At 39.5% G+C, this 24,702-nt stretch overlaps 1 protein-coding gene across 1 annotated transcript in view; it reads right to left on the reverse strand.

Annotated features, from left to right (window-relative positions):
• LOC124555419 (autophagy-related protein 101) overlaps window positions 1-15,967 on the reverse strand; it is a 30,157-nt gene extending 14,190 nt beyond the window's left edge. The window contains exons 1-2 of the mRNA XM_047129324.1: window positions 15,560-15,967; window positions 10,898-11,059 (exon numbers count right to left, since the gene is read on the reverse strand). Of these exons, the coding sequence (XP_046985280.1) occupies window positions 10,898-11,059; window positions 15,560-15,589 (192 nt within the window). The 5' untranslated portion in view covers window positions 15,590-15,967. The remainder of the gene's footprint in view (window positions 1-10,897; window positions 11,060-15,559) is intronic.
• Between the last annotated feature and the right edge of the window lie 8,735 nt (window positions 15,968-24,702).

Genomic DNA, 24,702 nt, shown 5'->3' on the forward strand with positions numbered 1-24,702 from the left:
TATCTTTCAAACAGTACACATCATCCAAAAGAAGTAGGTTTGGAATACAAAACATTTGTGCTGTACAACTGTTGGACAAGTTATATCATTGATCTGGCTTCCACAATTTGGAGAAATTTGCCAACATAGTGGTAACACTCATGGAGCCATATTTCAAATGAGAACACTCACTTTAAGTTGACAATTGGCATTCAAACCTAAAGTTGGTCCCCTGACTTCCTAACTATGAGACAACCACATCTGGCACTTTTTGTATGAATGGGCATTACTGATGTAATGCTTGTCACAAAGTGCTATAATAAAAGTAATATTGTTACTGACTACCTGTAATACCACAAAAATGTGAGACAGCAGAAACCAACAGAAAGACTGGTGCAACAAATGAGAAACCATACTGTGTTGTAGTTTACAAATCAAGTATGGGGACAGTTGACCATATTGACACATTGCTACGTTCTCTCAAATTAGCGGGGATGTGACACACGAAGTTCTTTCCCCACATACAGGACCTGTAAGATTCACCTGCACACGCTCTCCACAAGGGTACAAACAGAGTGAAAATGGCCAATAGCATAGTTTCATGTGTCTCTACTACACAATGTGTTTAAGCTTATGCCACAGCACAAAAAAAAGGTGGTAGAAGAAAATACCTGGTGGTTATAATTAAACACAGTGTTCTGAGTGGTGCAAGGTAGGCTGTATGTCTCACAAGTTGCTGAAACATCGTACATATGTTCATTAATCAGTGTGCTCATGGAGTGTGCTGAAAAAAATAATAGTTCCACTTTCCACCGGCTGGAGAAAATATGGCACTCTAAACAGGCACATGTGAAATGTTTGTGTTTTAAACAACAGTAGGCTGTTTGTCACTTGGCGACATTAGTTGATTTTTTTATGAAATGACTGTTGGTGTAAACAGTCAATAAGATTGAAGTTTTTATAAGAAACGCAATGGCTATTGAGAAGAAAAAACATGCACTGCAGGTAAAGGTTTATCAGAACAGCAGCAATAGTAGTAGGAATATCACTGACAGAAACAGCTGTGAAGATGCCCCATGTCAATAAATGGGATAAAGAATATGATCAAGAAATCTGGAGAAACAGTTGAATTGGGGAGATCACTAGGGAGAAGGAGGTGGCTCATTCCCATGGCAGTAGTTGAAGCTGCTACAGCTATAGCTAACCGCACAGCCCATGCCTCATTCTGCAGCCAGTACTCAAGCTGTGTCACAGGAACTGGGAATTGTTTCCCCTTTGGTCAACAGATCAGAAGATTTTGTGGCGCATTTTATACTGGTATGGCATTCAGAACATCTACCAAATGAAATCCCAAGATAGGTTACAACACCATGACTTGGCCCTTCGTTCTTTTGGCACACATGGAAGTGTATGACATGTGGCCAGGGAAGATTCTTTGTACAGGCAAGGCCCATTTAACTCTGCATGGTGCCGTGAATGCACAGAACTGAACTGTCACATGTGGGGATTTACTCCGCCACATGTTGTGCAAGAACATCCACTGCACTCAGCTTATGTGACTCTGTGGTGTAGTTTTGCAAGCTCATTCATTCTCAGTCCATTTTTCTTCGAGAAGATGACACCTTGCACGCCTGTTAGGTGTACAGCAACATCTGCACACTATAAGGACCTCCTTGTGCAACACATGATTCCAGTTTTGCAAGAACACGACTGTGTTTAAACAGCTATTTTCATGCAAGATGGGGCCACATCATCTCCAGGCAGTTTCAACATATGTGGCCTTCCAGATCCCCTAACCTAAATCCATGTGACTTCTGGTTGTAGGGATCATGTCTAATAGGGGATGTATCCGAACTCTTCCAGATCTGAAAGACATCATATGATGACATATCGCTCTGACTAGACTGAATAATCTGCAAGCAACTGTAGACCGTGTAGTGTTATTAGTGCAGTATGCTGCCAAGCCAGGGACCATACTGAACACATTATAACTCGTGACCATATTCTAACAAAAGTGACAGAACCACCATTACCTTATGTTTGATCGTTCCTCCCCTTTTCCTGCAACTACACCACATTCCAAATGCTTACAGCACCATATTTTCACATGGTGGCAGAAAATGGAACTACTATTTTTTCAGTATACTCCACAAGCACACTGATTATTGAACATATGCATGTTGTTTCAGCATCCTACAATGTATACAGCCTGCACCACAGCACTCAGAACACCGTCAGTTTAATTAGAATCAGCTGGTGCTTTTATAAGAATCCTCTACCATTTATTAGGATATATTTACTATATATTATTGAGAGTGAACACACAAAGAAAGATATGCCAATGTGTGGATGCACAGTTGCTTGAAACAAAGTGCAGTAAGAAACAAGGCCCAAATACAAAACATGCAATAATGAAAAACCAAACAAAAAGGTGCAGTCTTGCACCAAAAATAAAATAAATTTTTAGAACTGCCAGTACTGGACCAAAATAAAACGCATTCACTAGGTAGGCATGCAAAGGGTAGTCATGGTGAGGGACTGTTACGTCAAATCGGCTGATGATGTCATTTGGCATGTATCCTACCTCCCTGACCTGGTTCAAGCCACATTCATGTGTCTGTGAATGTTAGAGCAACTTGGTCGAGTACACATTTACAGAATACATTAATATGGTGTTTCTGAATGGCGAAGCTCATGATAATGGAAGAACTGCTAGTCACCTTTACCAAGATCGTTTTCCACAACGTCCGACTCCATCATGTACTCTTTTTGCCACAATTTATGCAATGGCTTCAAGAAAGTGTACCTTCACCATCATCAGGCATGACTGTGATGCTATGAGAAGCCACCACGCATCCAAACTGCAAGAGGCCATACTGCATCACGTTGAAGAGAATCCGTCAAGTACACAAGCAATTTCTTTGGCAGTTAATAAGTGAGTGGAATTATAAAAAAAGTGATGTACTGGGCCACACCTGAGCAATTACTTGCAAAGTAGTTGTGTTACCAACATGTTCTCAAATGGTTGTAGCATGGGAACAGTACATGCCTGGCCATGGTTCCATTTCAAAATATTCTCTACTCACCCCCCTCTAAAAGCCCTTTAAGTGTGTAACTGGAATTTCCGAGCACCCTGCATACACAGAAGGTGTAAGAAGGTATATTGGTATGACATAACTGGCTGCACACCACCCAGGAGAAATGTTCAACCATCTGTCTGCAAGTTATTTCCACTGGACACCACTTCGGTGACTTGTGCTCACTTAATCTACCCTGGAAATCCTACTGGGAAAAGGGCACCTAGAGTTTAAAATGGAATCTGAACCACATTTCACTCCTGGTGTATCTTGACATCATTTAGAGCTCAAGGCTAGCATAAAGGCAGACAGAAAAATTCCAGTGTCTGACATTATGGTCTCCAGGTTCGCCCTTTAACACTAGACCACCAAGCCCGACTTACAGAAGACATAAAAGTTATTCAAATGCTTTAAAGAGTTCCCAACTTTGAAATTTCTCTCCAGATGAATTATTACAGTGACAAAAGTATCAACTTTGCAGATTGCAAACACAATCAGTTTTATTATAATTGCCTGTTTAATATATGCTGTACAAAAATTAAAAACACAGCATACATTACATAAAATCATCTCTCTCTTATGTGCAACTATTCTTCACAGACTCCAGCAAAAGGTGATCAGTAACCTTGATTGTATCAGTTTGAAGGTTGTCTAGGGAGATTTTATTGGGTTTATGAGTTAGGAATGTAATGGTAAATTTTCACATAGTTAACTGGCACATAGAGGTCTTGTCTTGAAAGTGATTTGTAGACAAACCATTGTCTAGTCATAGACCAACAGAAACAGTTCTATATTTCAGACTCTATGGTGTTAATTTCAAAGTTACAAAAAGAAGGAAAAAACCAAGCATCAGTGAGTCAAAGGATGTTCAGTTGCAGACAGCCAAACATCTCCAGTTCAGAAGAAGTGATCTGAAATTAAAGTAACCAGTTGATTAGTTACAACACAGGATGCAACATTCATGCCTTGAGAACACTGTTTACACAGTTTGCTCATTACTGATAGACAATCAGTCAGCTTGTGAATATGCACACAGATTGCAATAGTCTAAGGACCAAATCACACACAAAATTATCCAACAGCTCCCATGAAACTGATGCAAATGGAGCAAAGTTCTTACTGTGCTTCGCAGAAAATGCCATTGTACTCGAGTGATATTACAGGAAGTCTATACATCCCTTTCTCATGTAAATGAAGGACTTTTGACCAACAGAAAAACCCTAAACTAACCTGTGACCTGTTTCATTCTTCCATGGGTAATACAGACAGGACTACAAGGAGAAGACTGCATATTCAGAATGAGTTGTTTAGAAGGGACACAACCACTTAAATGAAATATATGACTCTTGTTGTTTTTATTGCTGGTTATTAAAATCCTGACAAAAGCTACTGGAAAGATTTACTTCTTCACAAAAATAATTTTAATGAGCGTGCGAGTTTGTACAGCCAGTCAAGCTGAAGACAAACTTCGGAGTTAGAAACTAAATGAAAACTGATTTTCATCACACTTTAATCATCATGTAACTATATTCACAGACTGCATTTGAGACATTCCTTTAATTGATTGTAAATATAATGTACTTGGATAGCTAAAAAATTGACTCACCAAGCAGCAGCAGGAGAAAACACACATAAATGTATTAAAGTTTGCAAGCTTCCGGAGTCAGTGGTTCCTCATTCTGGCGCAAGAGTTGAAGGGGAAGGAAGAGGAGTGAAGAAAGAGGACTGGTGCGGTTTATGAAAAGGGGTAGAGTTCAGAATAGTCACCCAGAACAATGGGTCACGGGAAACTTACTGGACAGGACGAGAAGGAAAGACTGACTGTCGGACACTGCATCAGATGATTTGAAAACCTGATAGCTTCTACCTGGAAGATAAAGTAATGTGCAGGACAGAGATTACTGCCAAAACATCATGCACGAGTTGGAGTGGAAAGCTAAGTGTATTTTACATTATAAGAGGTGGGAGTGGGGTGACAAAAAGTAGACAGGTCAGAAAGTGAAAGATATAGGAAACTGAAAGGAAGTGAAGAAATGAATAGTTACCATGAAGAAACACCAAGACCGAAAAAATTAACGTAAATTAAGCCCAGATGGGTGGCGAGAATCAACGACTTCTTGTAGTGCCAGTTTCCACCTGCGGAGTTCTGGGAAAATGGTGTCTGGGGGAAGAACCCCGATGGCGGGTGTGGTGGAAACAGGCACCGAGGTTATGACTTATGTTGTACAGCATGCTCTGCAACATGACATTGTGTGTTGCCAGTATAAACCCTCTGCCTACGCCCATTCATATTAATTGATAACTTTGTGGTAGTCATGCCAATGTAAAAGGCTGAACAATGTTTAAATAACAGCTGGTATATGATGTGTCATTTCACAGGTGGCTCTCCCATTGATAGTGTGTGTTTTTATCAGTTACAGGCCTGGTATAGGTAGTGGCAGGAGGGTGCACAGGGCAAGAGGGCTAGGCTTACAGCGGGGACAGTCACAGACATAGGAGCAATAGGGTACAGAGATACATGCAGGAGGAGTGTAGGGTCTAACAAGGATATTGTGGAGATTGGTAGGGTAACTAAAAGATGTTCTAGGTGTGATGGGCAAAATGTCAGACAGAATCGACCTCATTTCAGGGTACAGTTTAGGAAGTCATAACCTTGCTGAAGTAGCTGATTAATACACTGAAGACCAGTATATTACTGACAGACAAGTGGTGTAATCCTAAGTTGTTTTTTGGACTGATGAGTAGTTCCAAGATTGAATGTGATGGACTGGAAAATCTGCTTCTGAACTAGGCTGGTGGAGTAATTATATCCAGTGCAGGCTGAGGTGAGAATGGTGGTGTATTAATGTGAAGAGTCTGCATCTGAACAAATATGTTTGCCTCAAATTCTAAGGCTGTGTGAGAGGGAATGTTTGACATGGAAACATTCCCTCCCATACAGCCTTGGCATTTGAGGCAAACATGTTTGTTCAGATGCAGACTCTTTACAGCTATACACCACCATTCTCACTTCAGCCTTCACCGGATGTAATTATACGACCAGCCTAATTCAAAAGCAAATTTTCCAGGTCATCACATCCAGTCCTGGCACTACTCATGCCTAAAAAAAAAAAACTTCGGAGTACACCACTTGTCACTTCCAAGGGGAGGCCACAATGTTGGGATCATGGATTTACTTCAGACTTTGTACACCTTTAGTAGGCAATTAAAACAACATAACATGCAAGCAGTAAGGGCACTACTCAGGCAATTCTGAGAAAATCACTAGAGAAGTTTTACATGTATTATGTAACTGATGTAGCTGTGCGAAGATGCCAACCGTAAGAAGTCACTGTGGTCAAGTGGTTAGCCTTGGCGTGTTGGAAGAGGTTCGTAGACAAGACAACAGTTGGAGTCCTGATAACACTTTTTAATCTATGTTTTTATTATCACTGGTCACATTATTTAATTTACGTGACATCTAAGAGATAATATAGTGGAAAAAAACCACATGCATTTTCATGAAGTTTTAGTGAATTTACTATGTTATTTGCCTATTTACTGTATGTAATTAAATTTTCAAAGATGAAGGACAGACTTTGAGAGCCCATGTCAAACTTAAATAAATAATTATGCGAATAAAGGTTTCTTGAAATTACTGCAACTAGTCACTTTTGTTTTGTTCTTCATTTTTTTTTTATTATTGCATTACCAGTTTCGAACCACCTCGAGATTCATCATCAGAGGGTACATTTATTAATTGTCTGCAGTACTGTGGGATTTCTGTACAGTGATTAATACCCATTAGTTGGATATAGGTGAACACAGCAATCTGGAAAATATAATGAATGTTTGCCTGTGACGTTAATTGTACTGCAGTGCAATCCAACCAATGGTTATTAATCACTCTACATGACTTCCACATTGCTGCAGACAATTAATAAATGTACCATCTGATGAATCGCTAGGCAGTTCGAATCTGGTAATGGAACAAAAAAAAAAAATTAAAGGAAAAAACAAAAGGTGACTGGTTTCAATAATTACAAGACACCTTTATTCATCAGTCACAGTGTTCCTCATTCATAATGGATAAAAGTTTTAAATAATGCAAATGATGTTATTCATGATCAGTAATATAATGAGTTACAATGTGCCGAATCACAAGAGTAATGCACAATTACTCATCGGACATGCTCACATCATCACACCTTACAGGATGCTACTTATCATGCAGACATGGAAAACAAATTGAAACTTCATGCAAATACACAGTGTCTTTTTTCATTATATTGCCTCTCAAACGCCATATAAATTAATATGACCAGTGATGAAAAAAAAAAAAAAAAAAGATTAATACGCACGTTTGAGCAGGAATCTAACGGTTGCCTCATACAAGTTCATCTTTTAAGGTTCTAATGCTTATTACTTGACCACCATGAGCTGTAACAGCCAACATCTACACACATTAGCCATATAAAAGACGCGTAAAACTTCTCTTGCAATTTTCTTGGAATTGCCAGAGTAGTGCACCTCATTACTTGCACATTATGTTGCTTTAATGGCCAACTAAAGATGTACAAAGTTTGAAGTAAATCAGTCATTCCGATGTCATGGCCCCCCTTGTCAGTATTATACTGGTCTTGAGTGTATTAATCAGCTATTTCATGAAGGTTGTGACTTCCTAAAACTGGGCCCTGAAATGAGGTTGATTCTGTCCAACATTTTGCCCATCATGCCTAGAACACCTTTTTGTTGCTCTCCCAATATCCACAATATCCTTGTTAGATCTTTCACTCCTCCTGCACCTATCTCTGTACCCTACGGCTTCTACGTCTGTGACAGCCCCCACTGTAAGCCTTGCCCTATACATCCTCGTACCACTATCTATCCCCGTGCCACTATCTATACCAGCCGCATATCTGGCGAAACATATACTATCAAAGGGAGAGCAGCCTCTGAAATGACATCTCATACCACCTCTTATTTAAACATTGTTCAGCCTTTTACATTGACATGACTACCACAAAGTCATGAGTTAATATGAATGGGCATAGGTAGAGGGTATATACTAGTAACACAATACTCTGTTGCAGAGTATGCTGTACAACATAACATTCATAACCTCAGTGCCCGTTTCCACCACACCTGCCATCAGGGTTCTTCCCCCAAGACACCACTTTCTCAGAACTCCGCATGTGGGAACTGGCACTACAACATGACATTGGTTCCCGCCACCCATCTGGGCTTAATTTATGTTAGTTTCTTCAAAGTAACTATTCCTTTCTTCACTCCCTTTCAGTTTTCTATTTCTTTCATTTTCTAACCTGTATTTTTTGCCACCTCCGCCTCCCACCTCTACCACATAAAATGCACTTAGCTTTCCACTCCAACTCATGCACGACGTTTTGGCATTAATCTCTGTCCCGCGCATTAACTTATCTTCCACCTTGAAACTCTCAGGATTTCAAACCATCCGATGCAGTCTTCAACAATCAGTCTTTCCTTCTCCTCCTGTCCGGTAAGTCTCCCCTGACCCAGGGTGCTGGGTGACTATCCTTAACTGTTCCCCTGTTCCTAAACCTCACCAGTCCTTTTCCTTCACCCCTCTTCTTTCCCCTTCAAACCTTGTGCAAGAATAAGAGCCACTGGCTCTGAAAGCTTGCAAATTTTAACACCCTTGTGTGTGTGTGTGTGTGTGTGTGTGTGTGTGTGTGTGTGTTATCCTGCCACTGCTTGGTGAACAAACTTTTTTATCTGTCTAATTACCTTATATTTTCAAAAATTGATTATTTTTGTTGATTCATTTAACTGGTTGGTTAACTAGAGCTGTAAGCTGTTCATTCAATTTGCTTTGAGAGATATGATGCTTTAACTCTAGGTTAATTCTAGTGCTGCAAGAGAGACGCATATTGCAGCATTAACTATTCAAAATGCCTAAAAGGAACGTATATCGCAGCAGTAACTATTCAAAATGCCTAAAAGGAACTAAGTTCATAAGATTGAATTGTTTTGCTTTAAAGACAAAGTAACAATATCTGACCAACAGTTTTAATCCCTCAGGACATACTACACTTCCACAAAGGTTTCTGCAAAGAACCTGAAAGGGGTGGTTCAATACTGGGAAGCATGTGGCGCAGTTCTTTTTTACCCTTTCAGCATAGTGCAACTTTGACATTTGCCTTTACTTTGAGATACTGAGAATTAAAGAAAAAAGTTTCTGCTAATAAAAGATCAGACGTACAATGTTTCTGGGCAATCATATTGGTATATCAATGAAAAAAACAACTCACCAGGAATCTGCTGACCTATTTTCATTTGCTTATAAGCCACAAATTTCACAATATGAATTTCATTGGTACTGTGAAAGCACACAGTTTTAAAAATGGGACTCTCCAAAGGTCAGAGGAAGACAAGGGCGCACCACTGCCAATATGATTAGGACTAGTAAGGCACTAGACTGCTCAACCCAATCTTCAGTGTCAGTAAAGTTGCATCAACTCATTAAAAATTTTTTCTGCTTCGTGTGTTCTCTTTACACTATCCTATTTAGCAATATTATTTCAAAGTTTCAGTTTAATCTCTGTTAGAGCTCTGTGAGAGCTCTGTGAGAGGTATTCACCACAGTCGCACACGAAAGGACCAATCTATTAAAAATAGTGCTACCTTGTGTGACTTAACTGAACCAAGCACCCACGAGAAAGTTCCAGCAAACAATAAAGGCTTGTTTCTATAATCACTGAATAATTTCTGGTACTTCTATTTCAAAAGTTCATTCTGTATCCTTGTGTATTAAGAAATATCTTAAAAATCAATCTTTTGAGATTAGACCTTTCTGCTGTGTAATACATAAGCTGTCATCATGCCATTAAAATCTCAGAAACTTGTACTCACTTTTCAAAATCATTTTGTCCTATAAATAGTTAAGAGGCCACTACTAAATATATACAAATATCCGGAGAATAACAATACTTCTCTTAATCCTGAATAATCCACTTTTTCCCAACTGAAACCATTTCTAAATGACAAAGTTCATAATGCAATATAACTATTCTAAGACAGTAGTTTAAGTAACTGCGTTCAAGAAAACAGGTACTTACAAAGTTTTAGAGGTGGTCAGAGGAAGTTTAAACATTTTTCTTTTGAAGTGCTCTGTGCAACAAGTACTATGTAAATGGAAAGATGACTTAGAATAATAAGCTGCAAGACAGGACAAAAATATGTGGGATAATTTATGAGAAAATTCTCATTTCAAAATCAATTCATACCAAAACTGCTGATAATTACATCTTCTTACTGCCCCCCCCCCCCCCCCAAACACACACACGTTACGTTATTGATGAAGTAGACTCCAGAAGAAGGGTAAGTAAATGCTCTTTTTTTATCTACAGTACGCAACAGTATTTGTTGGCAACTGTTCAATAGTTGTCAAAACATTATTTGCAGTTTCTGCTACTAAGGAGTGTGTGTCACTTCAGTAAACATCCAAATTACATCACTTATTTTAAATGTGAATGTTTTGTTATACATGATAGTGAACTGATAAAGGATACATTTCATAGCAAGATCCTTCTCAAGTCCAATTGAAAGTGGCACATACATATTACTTTCACAAAGAAGCTATGTCACTCTTGATTATATCTTACCCAGAAGCTGGAAATCAATACATTTTGATCATGAAAAATTTCAGCAGTTACTAACACCAGCTCCTTACCTTTCTTATCAAAGTGTCAAAATGTTGCTCCAATAGTGCTCAATTTATATTTCGTTTGCAAATAAATATATGTTCCAACTGCAGATGGTATGAAATTGATAATGAAATAAAGTCCACAACAAATTACAAGTTCATTATTTCAAATACTTACATATGTAAAATCAATGAAATCACAGTCCACATCACAGTAGCCGACAGTGCCTACTGAGTAACTACCTTCTTGCTTATATCGAAATTTACCCAATGATCGGTGGAAAAGTACTGTGTGAAAAAGACTTGCTACAGCTTCATCAACTTGTCTGCCCTCTACAGTCTGCCAAAAGAAAATTAATCATTAATCTAGAGCCCATTATTTCCTCTTCATTGCCTATAAGAAGCACCAAAACCATTTCTCTACTTTACATGACTAATAAAAATACTGAATGAAAAACAAAAGTCTTTGCAGAACAAATTACTTTATATTTTACCTTCACATAGTGACAATTAAGAAACTACTACTAAGTTATAGCTAGAATTTGAGTATAAACATTGAATCTGGATGTTTTTCTGTTGCGGATAACACACTTATCAGCATTACAAGATGTAAAATGAATAATTCAGTAAGCCACATCACAACAGTTAACAGTGCTACTGAAATTCTAAAGCCCTAGTTCCAAATATTAGCTCAGGACAGAGTTTTAATCTATCTGGAAGATTCAGCACGATGTACATTCGAGGCAAACTTGAAGATTCAGTCACTAAATATTATCTGCTCATTGGTAATTATTTCTTTTATCGTATGAACCTGGTTTATTCCTTCATCTGGTATTCATTTAGCTCTATTCTTTGCACTTTATTAATTCAGTCTGTTGTCCTCAGTGGAGATTCTTCACATTTCCTAAACAACCTGAGATTGTCCACAATCAGGTGTTAACTATTTCTCTATACTGATTTCTTCATATAACCTATTCATCTCTTCCACACAATTTTCGCGTTTTCTCAGTCCTTTTATTTCTGTTATTGTGATTGTTGAAGTAATGGAAAATTTGTTCAGTTACATCTGTCTCTTCTGTTTACTTACATATTTTCCCCTCATTATGTAGCATCTGATTTCAACTCCAGACTGTTTCCATGTTCTCCATTCCCTCTACTTCCCCCACGATAAAATAATGTAGCAACGTATTCTGCTGCACATAGTGCTTGGAGTTTAAACCTTTTGATTTTATTGATCTGTCCAAAATAATTCTTCAGAGATTTTAATGCATGTATACATGTTTTGCATGTATAAATTTTGAGCTCTACATTCTTCATAATTGTTGCCAAAAGAATCATTTTAATAATGGCTAAATTTATAGCAGTGGCAACAGTTGCTATGACACCTGCAAGGGCAATGTATTTAATATTTTGCCATCTTAACTTTTGGTCACGCACACCCACATCAATCCTTGCAGCCTCAACATAAGACAATATTTGTAATACCCACACACTGCTTAATTTATGGGAGAAGAGAGGAAATCTCACTCCAAAAAAATTGTTCAAATGGCTCTGAGCACTATGGAATCTCACTCCAGCCCATGGTCAATTTATTCAGTGCTAAGTATGCATATCCAATTAAGACTGTCTAAATCAGTGGTTCTGAACCTTCCTCAGGTTCAGTCAGGCATTAGCTAGTACCCCCCCCCCCCCCCCCCAGCATCATCTCCAACTTTAGCACCTATCTAATCTGTAGAATGAAATGCTTTTCTTGGAACACTTATTTTTAAAGTGATGAAAGATGAATGAAATGATATTTAATAGATAGATAGAGAGAGAGAGAACAGCACCCCAGACTATATCCTTAATGAACAAACCGAGTTAGCTAACACCACTTTCCTGAAAAATTTCCAAAAATTATTTTCCACCCTCCATAGCAAATGATATTCTTATGCTTATCTGCAGATCAAGTAGCAAATTTGTGTGTTACTACAATTCTCATGATGCTAAATGTAAATAAATAATGTATCCTACTGTCTTACCTATACAGTACTAAAAAAAAAAAGGATCAACTATATAATTAATGTAACAGTATTTACCACAAAGCTCACACCATCAATGTCTCCCTGTACTAGTGTAAAAGGTGTTTCAGTTGCTTAAGTGAATTTATGAACTTTTTCCAAACATGGGACATCTTCATGATGTCACAAAATACCATAGTATCTTTGTCACTCATATGTTTGTAAGCACTTTGTATTGTATCAAAACATGTGGTGTGTGCTAGAAATCTTTTCTGTGACAAATCTAAAAAGCTCAGCAAGAAAAATTTGTGTGTGCAACAATAAGAATGCAGTGGGAATGAATTCACATCTGTTGGACGAATGTAATGAAAACAAACACTCCACACCGACATTTCACGTAAGTCACATCCAATGAAAATCTGTAATGCAACCATCTGTGTGGCATGCTTATAATTATGTATTATTTATATTTTAGGACAATTAATATGTAAAAAAAACGTAATGAAAGAATGAAAAGCATCTGAAGATAAATCATAATGATTCAAAACCAGTAATAAAGGAACTGAAAATAAATTTGTGGCTGGTTGCTGCCTCAACACCATCAACATTAATGCTACTAATTGAGAAAAGTAATTATTGATAACGTATATAATCAATATTAAAGACTTAGAAATGGTGATAATAGTAGTGATCTTTTGAAAATAATTTAGTTTTGTGACAAACAATTGAACCATTTAGCTTTTACCCCTCAGAAAATTATATTTTACTCCTCAGGTGGTAATTACCCCGAGGTTGGGAACCATTGGTCTAAATCAGTTGTGGACTGGAGCAGCCTTAAGTGCCGTTCTTCTTCCACAATTGAAGCTGTGTCGAGAGAGTAACAATATTGTGGAAATCGGACTTCCATTTCTTTACCCATCAGTAAAGGATATGATTTGGTTTTATTGTGCTCTTTTGCCATCATCAGATCTTTCTCCCAAGAAACTGTAAAGGAGTGTCTTACCACAGTTCTTTTTAATTTACTACTGTTGAGATTTTTAGCAAGAAATTTGATTTTGAAGTTACCATTTGAAAGAGAGACTGTGGGATCAAGTTTGTCACATCATCATCTGATTTGAATTCATACTGTAGAGATGCTCTCTCCATGTGATTATGTTTTTCCATTTTTTTGTCAGCTTACAAAGATAATATGCTTGTTCTATTATCATGTAATGTCTTACTACTGGGATTATGCTGAAGTTTTCCTGAACACAAACATTTCCTTTTGAAGTTCTTCACTATTATTTACTAATCTAACAATGGAAACTTAATATTCCACTACAGCCATATTTGTCACTTAATGTGATGAGCCATATCTCACTATCATTTTTACCTCCAATTGTTTTCTTCTTTTGTGTTACATCATCCATTTCATGTGTTAAATATTCTTTCTTAAATTCCTCAAATTTCATAATATTGTGTAGAAAACTCAAGTTGGACTTAGTGCACTATCACATTTCTGTACTTCTGCATCTTATTAATTGCTTTTGGCTTCTTCGAAACAAGGTGATACGGACTTTACATTTGCCTTTTGATGTGTCATTTTCTGTTATATGACAGGGGCTTAGGTATTGATGATACTTTTGCTTGCAGCATTGTTGCAAAACTCCTCTTCATAGACTCTGGTCCTGTCCTCTGATATATCCAGAAAATTCACATCAGATGCAAAAAGTAAAATGGTAACATCAGCTGCATAACAGGACTCTGCAGGTTTAACTGCTGACTTATGCAGATACATTCACATTTTTTAAAAGGCACATATTTTAGAATGTGCCTATTTCTTATATAAAATATCTAAAAATTACCAATACGTGTGACATGGGTATAAGTAGATCAAAGTTCATGAAATCCTACAATAGACCATTTCATCTAAAGCCTGATGTATCAATACTAATTATTCGATCAATATGGAAAAAGCTACAAAAAATCCATTAAAAACTGCATATCCAAAAACATTATATAATGCTAAATTCATATACTAAAAACTTTCAAAATGAGTGCGATACAGTGAATATAGCACATAGACCCACACTTTAGACAAGTACCCAACACATCCATAGAGTTAAATGAGGTTCTAGAAAAGCTGAGATAGGAGGACAGACTGAAGAGAGTATGAAAAAATTTTGAGAAACATATGGTAGAGAGTGTTCACGATATTTAAACATGATATTAACTGTCCATTGTGACAACGTAATCAAAAAGCACTGAATTACACTAAATAGCTACGAACTGAAACGCTTTCTTATTCAGTGTAAAATGTCCCTTCACAAAAGTTCATTCCGCAGAATACGAAAATTGATTCACGACATTTTTTTTCTTATATTTTTGCGGCGGGGTGTTAGCAAATGCACGCAGAAACAATATTTTCATTTACCTTTCGTACCGTAACAAAAATAGCATCACATTCCAACTTGCCACAACTACAGAAAATTGATTTTTTAAATGTAGAAGTTCAACTCATTACCTAACAGTAAACTCAACTTTCTCTAACCGCATGTTAAAATGCCTTTGTCGTTATGCAAACACGTCTAACATATTAATATATTCACCTGGGTTTATTGTCGTGATTCGAATGCAAGAGCAGATACGAAGTAAACAGAAGACGTAATGACCGGCGCAATTAACACAGCCGGTACTGAAAATAGGAACGCTCTTTCACAATATTTGTGCCACTGATACAAATTACTTTACACAAAGACGAATTAGCGCATCTACCCTTTTTAAATAGTTCTGTAGTACACTTCAAACCGAAAATGTTTGGTAATTTTCAACAACTATGGGCTAGGACCGTCGTTACTTACCAATTCAAAAGTCTGGGATCTTGCATTCATGTTCTATTTTTGAGAATTTTCGCAACTGATTATTCATGACTATTAATTTTTTTAGCTAGCCGTATTTCCACTTGCTAGCGTGGAACACTTTAAAACCTACTTTGCACTACAAGCGCACACAACAAGCGTTGGATTGTGTCAGCTGTTCTTTGTTTATGTGCAAGAATATAAAGTAGCTTATGTTTTTCTTCGAATATCTATAGCTTTCAGTTCACAACAATTACCGACACTTTCTTCAAACCTTCTTATCGTTTGGAAAAAACACACATGCCGACGGCTAGATACACTGCCACACAAATAGAAATGCATAATATTACTGACGCCGCCCCAGCAAGCTTTCACCACATATCCTCTCCCGGCCCCTCATGCGTTTCTACGTCATGCCAGAGACTCTCATGTATGAAATGAACTCAGTCGATAAGCCAAGCCACGTTATCGATATTTTTGTTCACAATATCGATGCCATTTCGCGTAAACTTGTTTAGGAGCATAAGCGAACCAAGTTCATTCTTTCAGATATTCGTAGTCAATGTCGTGTAGTCAGCAGAGAGTAAATGCATGACATGCCATTCAGTTCATTTTTTCCAAATAGGCGTGTAAGAAGACAAAAAGTGTCCGTATTCAAGACAGGCTTCCGAAATTGGGGCTACCATCTTCTGCGCGAAATACAAATCTTCTACTAAGAATATCTGCAAAAAAGATTATTAGTTCAGAAAGTTTAACACCTGCTCAGCTTCGAGGTACCAGTAGCTAGAAGGAAAGAGGATTAGGGTTAAACGTCCCGTTAACGACTAGGTCAGTAGTGGCACAACCCAAGTTCGCATTTCATTACAGTTTTTCATAGGAAGCCACCCAGCATTCATCTAAAGTGATCATAGTATGAAGGCTTTCACGACCGGATGAAATATCTTCTGGTAAACCTTGCGGGATGTAAGGTCGTGGTCCATGAAACTCTTCAGCTCCTAACGTTTTGTCCAGTGCTTCGCTGGACATCTTCAGAGGAGTGTTTCTATGCTTGCCATAAATCAGGTCTAGAAAATACCAGTACGGTCTCTTCAAGTCGGCAAGACTCACCGGAGGAGAAACACCCCTCTGAAGATGTCCAGCGAAGCACTGGACGAAACGTTAGGAGCTGAAGAGTTTCATGGACCACGACCTTACATCCCGCAAGGTTTACCAGAAGACATCTAAAGTGATTTAGGAAAAACATTGAAAATCTAAGTCTAGGTAGCCAGACGCAGATTCATATGTCGCTCCTCCCGAATGAGACTCCAGCGTTTTAATTTCGTGAGATATAGAGACGTTTGAATGGGTACGTTGAAGAAAGGATTTATTATGGGTAGGATCTGTCGCAGTCTCGTTGAAGAGACCGTACTGGTATTTTCTAGACCTGATTTATGGCAAGCATAGAAAACCTGCATCAGGGAAGGGATTTCAATCTACTCCTCACTCAAGAAGTCCAATGCATTCATCAATAACATTAATCGTCTATGCAACTCTATCGTAGTCATTAAACAAGTTTATCACAAACTGTTTAGAGCCTCTGAACGAGAGAATTCGATTTAGATTAAAAGAAAATTCTTACTCATCAATAGTCACTAGAAACTGAGGCTCAAAGAGACACAAAAGGACGAATGTAGTTCGTCCAAAGCCATTTAGTTCTCAGCTATTCGCACAAGGACAGTGTTTTACCGCTGTGCCATGCGCACACAACACATGAGTCATCTCAGTCTCTTCATTACTGAGCGAAGTGGAGGAGTAGTTAAATATTGGAATCTAATTCAGGAGTAGTGGGGCTCATATTCTCGACTCAACCATATTGATTAACCCTTTTGTGGATTCACTAAAGAAGGGCAGGCGGATGCTGGGACGGTTGCTTAAAGAAGGTCACAGCTCAACTCCTTCATACTTGCCTAAACCATGGTTCTGCCCGATCTCTGATGCCACTGACGTCAACGGGACGATAATCTTTAGCAATCTTCAGTACCCTTAAGTAATCAAAGGTCTAAGAATCCATGCCAATGCTCAGCAAAGAAAAGCTCAAAATATTTGAGATGAGGCTATTCCTTTCATAAACTGCACTACCTTACAACTCCCTAATGAATGAATTATTGTCAACTGCACAGCATGTCAACTAATATACTTGGTAATCTATCATCATTTTCTGATGCGATTTAGATATTGTTTATTAGCTTGTCTCTGATATTTATCTGCCCCTGTACTATACAGTGGCCTGTGGAGGAGGAGATAGTGTTTAACGTCTCGTTGACAACGAGATCATTAGAAACGGAGCTCAAGCTCGGATTAGGGACGGATGGGGAACGCAAGCGGCCACGCCCTTCTGAAGGAAGCATCCCAGCATTTGCCTGAAGTGATTTGGGGAAATCACGGAAAAACCAAATCGGGATGGCCGGACGCACGTTTGACCCATCGCCCTCCCGAATGGTGGTTCACGGAGTAACTATGCAGGTGTATTGTTTTTAACTACAGTCGCCACCTTGGTACATTTGTTTACTTCAGCCAAATATACGTACATCTTCAGACTGCTGTTCATTTGTCTTCTTCGTCTTTCCCAGTATCCAAATACAAGCTAGTTGTCTGTCTCTCTCTCTCTCTCATTCTTTTCAAAAACGATGGTTACACGTAAAAGTAGTAAAAACAGTCTCGATCGCACAATAATGTATTAAAATATGACCGGTTTCAGCCTCTAATAGCAGGCCATCTTCAGATAATGAACCATCCGGCTGACGATGATGACGCTTGGAACAGCTGTGCTGACCTCAGTCGCAATACTGCTCACATGGTTTAACGTCGCACGCAACCTCACGCCACGGTTGTTGCTAATCATAACGGGAAACCATTTTCTCTCGTTGCCTTAATTTTGCGTTAAAGTAGTGGCTTCCGTTTAAGGCTGTCCAAAGAAGGCAGGAAGGGAGGTTGGGGTTTAACGTCACGTCGACAACGTGGTCATTAGAGACGGAGCACAAGCCCGAATTGTATCAATGATGGGGAAGGAAATCGGTCGTGCCCTTTCAAACGAACCTGGCCGGCATTTATCTGGAGCTGTTTAGGGAAAACACGTAAAATATAAATCTGGATGCTCGCCACGGATTTGAACCGTCCTCCTCGCGAATCCGAGTCCAGTGTGGTAAACACAGTGCCACTTTGTTCGCTAGGGTGTCCAATTTATTGCACACTGCAGTGTGGAGTATTCTTCATAAAAAATCATAAAAGCATTTTTTTAAAAACTTTCTCTCCCTAACCGTAAAGGTAGAGTCGGCTGTCTGCGATATAATCCATTGCAGAGGCAGGGAATTTTCAGCCAAATACCAGGCGAACTGGTAGATGGAGTCGCAATTGGGATTGTTTGGAAGGAGATTGCCAGCTGTGGGATTTGCCTTACATCTAACAGAAACTTCCCAAAAACTTGCTCACAACTGGCGCATCAAAACTTGATAGCCGAGTGTGTGTGAAAGTGTATATGTTTAGGTGTATCCATACATATTATAAAAATGTATGTATTAGCATATGTATGTAAGTATCTATGTATATATGTTCCACATCGCCTCCTAAATCACTGGATCGATTTCAACCAAATTTAGTTCACATATCTTTTACTATCTATACAGAAACTGTGGGGGTAAGAACAACCCGCCTATCAAACGGGTGTGGGTAGGGTGAAAAACAAGCGTAGCTCACGAAGCGCAAATAGTCAGAATATATCCGTCCAGTATTTGGGAATGAACACTTAGTGACTTGCAACAAACTTTACACATAATTTGAAATCTTTACGAGACTTTTTCTCACTGACACGTGCAACAAAACGTTGAAAGGAAAAAGGTTTTTGTTTACTATATTTTCGCTGTTCATGCAGTAAAACTACCGCATCACGCATGATCTTTTGGCTCAAAATGGCTTTGAGCACTATGGGACTTAACAGCTGAGCTCACCAGTCCCCTAGAACTTAGAACTACTTAAACCTAACTAACCTAAGGCCATCACACACATCCATGCCCGAGGCAGGATTCGAACCTCCGACCGTAGCGGTCGCGTGGTTCCAGACTGAAGCGCCTAGAACCGCTCGGCCACTTCAGCCGGCCCATGATCTTTTAATCTATTATTGATTTACTAATAACTCTACTCGCAACACATTTTTCGCGCGGTATTCATATATGCTATCTAATGTACTTTCAAAAATATATCATTGCACGATCCACGATTCAGGAAATATGACGTCATAAACATCGGGCTGCGTGAAAACGAAACTGCAGGGTGTAATTCACTAGGGATCCTGGATCGATTTCAGCCAAACTTGGTATGTTCATTACTTACTGTCTGGAAAGAAATACCGCGGGGGCGAGAATCAACAACTTCCTATTGTGGTGGAGATGATAATGTGGCATTGGACACAGAAAGGAGGAGAAATGGACAGACAGGGAGGAGGAAGGAGGGAGGAAAGAGGACACTGACTAAGAGAGGGTGAGGAGGAGGTTGACAGAGGGGAAGGAGCAGATGGTGAGAGAGAGAGGAGAGGAGGATATGGACAGAGAGGGGAGAGGAGCAGTGACAGAGTGAGGGGCAAAAGGAGTGAACAGAGTGGAGGGTAGGGGAGGTGGGCAGAGATAGAGGGAGGAGAATATAGTCAGACAGGGGGTGGAGGAGATGGATAGAGAAGGGAGGAAGGAGAAGGGGGACTAGCTAAAAAGTAGAGTAAATAGATATCCAGGCAACGCTGGGTACTCGGCTAGTAGAGTATTATGTGATGTGTTGCTTGACACGTGTAGTGCACCTCAGGCGTTTCGATCGACGGCAGCTGTTGCACGTTTTCATAAAAAGAAGAAGAAAACTATGCACACAGACTTAAATAATACAATCACTATTCTAAACATCAGGCAAGTACACATGGTGTTGCAAAATCAAATGGCTCTGAGCACTATGGGACTCAACTGCTGAGGTCATTAGTCCCCTAGAACTTAGAACTAGTTAAACCTAACTAACCTAAGGACATCACAAACATCCATGCCCGAGGCAGGATTCGAACCTGCGACCGTAGCGGTCTTGCGGTTCCAGACTGCAGCGCCTTTAACCGCACGGCCACTTCGGCCGGCACATGGTGTTGCAGTCGCAGAATAAACATATATGGATGGTTTTCTATATTTCTGTTTTTTTATGTAACCTGGACACAGATCGAGCTGTCTTGAAGTTTGGAATACCGGCTATCTTTGGGGGTGTGTGAATCTTTACATTTGCAATTTTTGTGTGAGAAAGAGATATTCGAAGCGGCAGTCATGTAAATAAAAAAAGGCAGTTTTATGCAGCAGTAGCCATACTACATAAAAGCTTTTTTTTTTTTTTTTTTTCACTTTAGTCAGAGACCACGTGGCTGGAATAGGATAAATAGGGACCGTGTCAGTATTGAAGACATTTGTTTGTAGCTCGGCGCAAGGGGGATTAAAGTAGGGGGAGGAGGGGGCGGAGGGCGATCGCCCCGCCCCCGATAGGTGACAGCAAATATAAAAAATAGTATTTTTTTTAATCTGTGAAGTTAAGCACGCAAATTTAAAGACCTGGTCAGTAGACTTAGTCATTTACTTCCGTATTCCGCAAGGCATCATAGTTTGTGTGTCTGGGAGAATGTACTAGCTGTACCAGTCTCATGGTCGACTCTCAAATTGTGTGCACCAAACATTAGCACGATTTCCCGATCTGTCACAGCATAACGCGCTTTGCTTCGCCCATACGGCTCGAACTGCTTTGACACCGCTCTTGCAATTACTACTATTGCTATTCATGAAAAAGTCACACTTTTCACGAGACATCTCTGGCGTAACTGCTAGGGTCATTTTATTGCAATCAGTAATGGACAACTCTTCATAACTCTTGTGTGCCTTGCTGGAGTGCTCAGCCAAATATTAACTGTAGGTTTTTCCAAAAAGAGACTACTGACCGAAGTTTTGACCGATACTTTCTCACCTTAAAAAACAATGCGAGAAAATGTAGCTGCAGAATTCAGGTTGCTGTACGATCAAGCCAAGAGAACTGGCAGATATTATAGGAAGCACCATTCAAACACCCAGGATCACATCTCTACAAGTTAACAGGCCTGACGCTGCTCTATGAAGTACGAAAAGTTATTTTAGGGTGAATGCCTTTATCCCTGTTCTTGGCACAATAAACACTGACCAAGAAAACATATTCTTTAAAGACGTTTTTGGTCGCTACATGTTGGCCCTCAACTACGAACCCTCAGACTCAGAGTTGAAATAATAAAAGTTTTGGCTGGTTTTGTTGTCTATGGGCTAGGATACGTAGCTGCCGCATTACAAGCCAAATGCTGCTGAGTCTACAGTATATGAGGCTTGTCCAGAAAGTAAGTTCCGATCAGTTGCGAAATGGAAACCACAGTGAAAACCCGATGAAGCTTTGCACAGATGTGTTGGGTACTGTCTCTAGTATGACCGTCGATCGCATCAAGACGCTCTTTTCAGCCGTGAGCGCACTGTGAGCGCGTAGAGGTGCCCAGAACAACGATGTCTCCCGCCAAGTAGGAGGGCCCACTGAGAGGCTTCGCCTTAATGAATGCAGCCCACCTAACACAACTGCTACGCACTTCCTTCTTCATGGCGATTCTCAGCTGCACTCTGCAGGGGCAGTGAAGACGCTCCTGCAGCCTTTTTGATGGGAAGTGTTCGATCACCCACAACACAGCCCTAATTGGCTTGTCCTAAGTATCATCTCTGTTCACATGAAACGTTGGATATGAAGACAACACTTGGGCGCAGGCCACGCGCTATAGACCAGCGTAGAGAATTATCATGAAGCATAAGCGGCTGCCTTCTATAACGGTGGTGTTGGAAATTTGGTATAACGCTCCGACAAATGTCTAAGTCGGAGAGGCGACTATGTTGAGAAGTATGTGGAAAGTGTAGCTAACTCTTGCAAATAAAATGTTTCTGATTTTCACTGTGGTTTCCACTTAGAGACCGATCGGAACTTACTTTCTGGACAACCCTCGTACAATATGAAAATACACATGAATCGAATAGTTGAAGGTTCCTATCACTCGTCAATTGCAAGTTTTGAATGTAACATAAAAATTTATAAATGAAAGATTGCCATTAAATAAAATCTGGAGGTACTATTCTTAACGACTTTAAATGATGATTACAATAGCAGAAGTACCTATAAGAATGCCGTTTATTACTGCAAAACACTTATTGGTGTTGATGGTCCAGCAATTAAATAAAATATAAGTTGAATAACAGGGAAACAATAGATTCCTACTTCACGTAATTCGTTATGAACAACAACATAGCTCGCGAGATATTCACTTCTAAACGCATACTACATCTTCACTGCAGAAGCCACAGAACTCTCACAAGTGCACAGGTCGGCACTACGAAATATTTCTATCTTCCGCGACTTCGCGCAAACTGCTCCACTCTCCAAGTATTTCCCGCGACCGTCCGTCATGCCTCCCCATCCAGCACTCCCCGTGTCATGTGCGACCCGATGCTCCTCCCCCACCTCCATACAGTCTCTCCATTCTTCGGTAGTCGCCTACCGTAGTAACGAGCGCTGTGATTGGCTATAGCGTTCCCACCATGTCTTCAAGCCGACACATACTCACAAACATATTGAAACACATACGAAATACTGGATTTACATCTAAATAACTTGAAATTAAATAAATATTCTTACGGTTGGACCATAAACACGCTCTAACACACATTATTAAATACATAAACAAATCAAATAAACATATATCAAAGGAATAGAAGCAAAAGTAGGCCAGGTCTCTGTGCTTTCTAAAACACAGTAAATATTTGACCAATTTCTTCATGAATAGTATATATCGGATATAAACGAAGACATAGATGAACAAATATATTTATAAGCATGTTGCTACCATTTTTTCGTGTAACTGTGGAGTACTTATGGCCTGATGCAATGAACAGTAATCGGCCACTTTGACCTCCAATAACTCATGTACTATTCAAGTTACAAGCTTTTAATTCATACCAATTTAGGTTTACACTAATAGCTTTCTAAAGACATGTCGATTGACAAAATCGGATGAACCGTTTAGATTTTGGAAATTCGTTGTTAGGTGTTACTTGTATAATTTACAGTCAGATACTAAACTTTAAACTAATAAAGATATTGAAAATCTGATTATACCATCAGAAGCGTCGTGCAAATAGTGGTAATGTACATGTTTCTTTTTAAGGTATCATGATTCCTCTAGCTATTCTTAATTTCTAAATGAACTGTGAAATGTCTGCCATTATGGTTTCACAAAGTCCACCATCTTTGGTACTCCTGGCATACAAATCTCCTTCATTGACACAAAGCACAGTCCTCGTCACAGCATCAACATGGAATTTCCAGGCACACGGTCGACCTGGACCACGCGCTGGGGTTACCCCTCTTGCTCCGGCTAATGTTCGGCACCATACGGTTGCTGACGAGCACCGGCTTGCCGAGCGGCCCGTGCGGCCACGCCAACTCTGAACTTAGAACATTTTCAGGGCGCCACAACTCGCCCATTGCCTCACAACACACTTCTATCACATTTTCAGGGCGCCACAACTCGCCCATTGCCTCACAGCACACTTCTACCAAAAGTCTGCTCATCTTCAACAAGGTCCATGGAATCAGTGATTAGGGATGCGGAAACTGTGGCTACGTAGTACGACAAGGGAAATGGGGTGGATGAAGCTGACTGCATTTCTAATCTGAATGTAGAAATCATACTGTCGGTGGCAAAATGGAAAAGAGGAGATGCAAACAAAACACTTCTACCAGGCTATGCAGTTGATTGTTTGCAGTTTTGCACTCCGCTGATTTTCTCTTCAATCAGACCTATAATACTGATCCTTTCTTCTCTTCCTGTGTCAACTGCAATAGTAGAAATAGAAGAAAAAAATAGTGTGAAAATTGATCAATAGATGGCGCTGTATGTGTCAGGATACGTAAATGGAAACACCTGTCATGTGTACGACCCACTGAAGTTGTATAAACACACCAGGTACACGGCTTTTCCTCCTTTCGCGTCTGCGACGTTCACCATGACTGTCTCAATGCAGGATCGCGCTCTGCTTGTAAAGCTG

The sequence above is a fragment of the Schistocerca americana genome, chromosome X, assembly GCF_021461395.2.
Source record: "Schistocerca americana isolate TAMUIC-IGC-003095 chromosome X, iqSchAmer2.1, whole genome shotgun sequence".
Classification (NCBI taxonomy): Eukaryota; Metazoa; Arthropoda; class Insecta; order Orthoptera; family Acrididae; genus Schistocerca; species Schistocerca americana.